The following is a 3,984-nucleotide window of genomic DNA, read 5'->3' on the forward strand; positions in this document are numbered from 1 at the left end:
ATAGATGGTACTTTTTTTTTCCCATTTTAGATGAGCGAGTCGTTCGCCCAATCCCTTACCTAGTCACACACGGGGATTTCACTTAGCTACCCCCTAGTGCGACACCTCATCCGGTACACTCACACTAATACTAACCACATACACATACTCGAGTACCATAAGGGGCTACCACCCTTTCAAATATTGGCCACATTTAAGGCAGTGGATAAGCCTCGAGACGAATCCGATAAGTGAGTAGCTCGGTCGAGAGGAGAGAACACCATGCACAGTCGGGCTCCATGCATTGTTGGTTAACATGCTCTAGCACAGCCACTGCCCTTGATCTAGAGCTTGAGCTTGACAGGTTGACACTGCGCACCATTGTCACCGTAGGGATGTTGAGAAGCACTGGTGAGAAATTGTAGGAACTCTCGAGCATAGATGTTGGGGTATGTGGAGAGCGAGACCAACCTGCCCACTTGCATACGAACACTCCCCATGCTTAAGGTGTCCTCAAGTGTATTCAAGGGGATTTGAACCCAAGACCTCATGAATGAGAGTCCTAAGCTCAAACCACTTGAGCTAAACCTCTTGGACATTAAGGGTACTTTGTGTATAAATTTTCAAAAGACTTGTGTTTTTTTTAAAAAAGTACAAGGGTCTTACACCCTTCTTGTTGAAGTGCATAAAGTAGAAAACAAGGTAAGGAGGAGTTCAACATAAAATTAAGATGAGTATTTTTCGACCTTTACTTGATTTTCACCTAATTGAATACTTCAAGGTATCCAATGAATTTGTTTTACATATTAGAGAGAGAGGGGGGAGGTTGGTTTCCCGATAATTCGTTGAGTCTTGATGTGCGCATTTCGGAATTTTTTACACTCGACCTTTCGTACGCCGCACGCGTCCATAAAGACGAGTGAGAGGTCGGTGAAGACTTGAACACAAGACCTTGGGAGTAGAGACCAACACTCTACAAGACGAGCTAGCACTCGTTGGTACTTACCCTTGGATAAGCATGTACGATGGGTTCGTCAGCCCTCATCCCGACGGGGCCGCCTCCACCTCACGGCGGCTGGGTGTGTGTTTCTAAAATTTCCTATACCTTCGGAGAAAAAAAAAAAAAAAGGACGAGTGAGAGGTCGGTGAGAGTAAAGACGAGTGAGAGGTCGGTGAAGGCAAAACGAGTAAAGACGAGTGATTGCATGGGTTAGAGGGTCGGTGAAGGTAGAACCGCTGCGTTTCGGTTTAAAATACGTGGAGCAATCTGGGGCGTTGAGCCTTGACTTTGCCAAATGGCCCCCGATTTCCTCGATCGGGCGATCTCCTCACATAATACTATAACCTAGTAGCACAGTATATAGCGTTACCATTGCTTTATCTTACATACCATAGGACTGCTACAACGTCTATCGTTTCTATTTGCTACCATCTTGCTATATTCAGCTATTAGCATGGAGGCCAACTCCCAATTCCCACCACCCAAGCATGTCGAAGGTGATGAGGTTTCCCAGACATTGTTCAGCCCTCTCGAGCTTGGGCCGTTTCAGCTATCGCACAGGTGCGTATATATGTCTATGCTAGTAATAAGATGATCACACAGAGGTATGTATATGGTACTACTGTGCTGGGTTTATTTGATATGATAATTGACAGTGCATGTTAAAGATATTAACATCAATTTGATCTGATGTAGGGTGGTTCTAGCACCAGTCACTCGTTGCCGAGCGCTCAACTACGTCCCTCAACGTGCCCACGTGGAGTACTACTCTCAAAGAACCACACCAGGAGGCTTGCTAATCTCTGAAGCAGTGGCGGTCGCGCAAGAAGGCATCGGGTATATTAATACAGCCAGGCACTTATATGAACATTTATTAAGTAGTGCGAGGAGGCAGTGTGAGACCTAGCTCTGTGATGCAAACTGTAGGTTCCCGCACTCTCCAGGCATCTGGGATGAGGAACAGGTGGAGGCATGGAAAAAGGTGGTCGATGCTGTCCACGAGAAGGGCGGCATCATCTTCTGCCAACTCTGGCACGTGGGGCGTGCATCTCACACGTGTAAGCTTGGCTAAAAATATTATATAGATCTAGAGGGAAGAACCGCTCGTGATGATGTTGCGTTTGTGTTCAGATTACCAGCCCGATGGGCGCTCTCCAATTTCGTCGACCGCCCAGAAGGTCCCTGAGGGTTGGCACATCAGGCTTCCAAACGATGTAATGGCAGGCTACTCACGACCTCGCGCCCTGCTCGTTGAGGAAATCCCAAACATCGTGGAGCAGTTCCGCGTAGCGGCTAGAAACGCTATCAAGGCAGGTATGAATAAGTGCAACTACTCACTATCAGGACACTCACGAGTCAGAAAAGCCTTATAGATATTCTAAATCTTTCATTCACCTTCCCTTAGTAGTGAGTAGTAAGTAACCTAGGTTTTTTTTAAAAGGAAATTCTTTATATGTATTAATGCAGAAAAAACTTGGATACTCATTCGCGGAGATCTTAAACTTATGAGTTTCAGATATAGTACTACACTAAGTGTAATTTTCACTTTGACACTGTAAATTTTTTGCAAGTATTTATGACCAAAATACTCAAAAACTAGCAAGTCAAAAAGCAATTATGGTATTGCTAAGTAGTTACATGATTAGATCACCAATTACCTTAAAAAAAAAAAAAGGTTACTTGGGCCAATGTTGTTTAGACTTATTTAGTCACCCTCTCTCTCTTAAGTTTTCCGTTAACAAATATGCATTTCTTTGTGAGCGTTTGCATACATGCATTCGTGCATATGTTGGACATATGTGCTTGCACATACATCGGCACATGATGTCCTGGGTGTTCACAGGGTTTGATGGCGTAGAGCTTCACGCTGGCCACGGCTACTTGGTGGACCAGTTCTTCAAGGACGGCATCAACGATCGCAAGGACGAATATGGGGGCTCCGTGGAGAATCGTTGCCGGTTTGGTTTAGAGGTTTTGCAGGCGATCGCGGGTGAGATAGGCTGGCAGCGCACGGCCATCCGAATATCCCCCATCGTGGACCATCTGGGCGCCACGGACTCTGACCCACAAGCCTTGGGCCTTCATCTTGTTGCAAACCTCAACAAGCTCAGTAGCCTTGCATACCTCCACCTCACGGAGCCCCGCTTCACCATCCAAAGGATCGTGCAAATTGAACACACTTGCTCAAATTTTAGACAGGCTTTCCATGGCCTTGTTATGAGCTCAGGTGGCTTCACTTATGAGTCTGGAATGGCAGCCATCAAGAGCGGCGATGCGGACCTCATCTCTTATGGCCGCTTGTTCATATCCAACCCAGACCTCCCCCTTCGCTTCGCTACAGGGGCCCCCTTGAATACCTATGATAGGGCCACCTTCTACACCCACGATCAACGTAACGGCTACGTCGACTACCCTCTACTCACTTCCAAAGAGCTCGAAGAGAGCTACGCATTCAAACGTGGTGTGATCGACGTAGCCATACCCAAACTTGGTTCATATCTCTAGTGTGCTATAAGGCCTTGATTTGCTTTTGTATTGGGGTAGATGAGAATTTAATTTGCTTTTGTACTAGGGCAGAGAATTGAGAGATGAGAGTTTCATATCTTGTTTTTACCCATGAGTAATTTGTTTTCTTGCATTTTGTCATGCATGCATGCATGTCATGGCATCCCAATAAAGCAGAAGATGAAGTAAGTAGAAGAAGCAGGGCTTTGTCTTCTTCTTGCATGGCAATGAAGAATAAGAAGAAATGTTTCTTTTTCTTCTTGATCGTAATGACGAACAAGCTTCAAAATTAGGAAACAAAGTAAGCTATTGATACTACCTCCTCTTCCTCTTCTTCTTTTTTTCTCAAGATAAAGCAAAATTGCTTTTGAGAATTCCTTTTCTCTTGGTCCCAAAGGAAAGGAACCTACAAAAAGATCAAACATAACAGCATATAAACCAACAAAGCAACACACCCACACAGAAATCATACTTTTAATGATAACTCCTTCTCTTTTGGC

The 3,984-nt window shown here is 45.1% G+C and overlaps 1 protein-coding gene across 1 annotated transcript; it reads left to right on the forward strand.

Moving 5' to 3' along the window:
* The first annotated feature begins 1,433 nt into the window (after positions 1-1,433).
* Positions 1,434-3,545, forward strand: LOC147608546 (artemisinic aldehyde Delta(11(13)) reductase-like). Its single transcript, XM_086789459.1, has 5 exons — positions 1,434-1,540; positions 1,676-1,816; positions 1,907-2,037; positions 2,111-2,293; positions 2,823-3,545. Exons 1-5 carry the CDS (start codon positions 1,434-1,436, stop codon positions 3,482-3,484), a joined length of 1,224 nt encoding a protein of 407 aa, XP_086645585.1. The 3' UTR covers positions 3,485-3,545.
* The last annotated feature ends 439 nt before the right edge of the window (positions 3,546-3,984 follow it).

Source organism: Cibotium barometz, chromosome 53 (genome assembly GCF_041138505.1).
Source record: "Cibotium barometz isolate CiBa-2024 chromosome 53, ASM4113850v1, whole genome shotgun sequence".
Taxonomy (NCBI): domain Eukaryota; kingdom Viridiplantae; phylum Streptophyta; class Polypodiopsida; order Cyatheales; family Cibotiaceae; genus Cibotium; species Cibotium barometz.

What these genes read in the sequence shown, in the direction of transcription:
- LOC147608546 (XM_086789459.1), top strand. Translation starts at nt 1,434, where the DNA reads ATGGAGGCCAACTCCCAATTCCCACCACCCAAGCATGTCGAAGGTGAT. An exon ending in CCGTTTCAGCTATCGCACAG is followed by an intron (nt 1,541 to 1,675) that starts GTGCGTATATAT and finishes GATCTGATGTAG; the next exon opens with GGTGGTTCTAGCACCAGTCA. An exon ending in TAGAAACGCTATCAAGGCAG is followed by an intron (nt 2,294 to 2,822) that starts GTATGAATAAGT and finishes GGGTGTTCACAG; the next exon opens with GGTTTGATGGCGTAGAGCTT.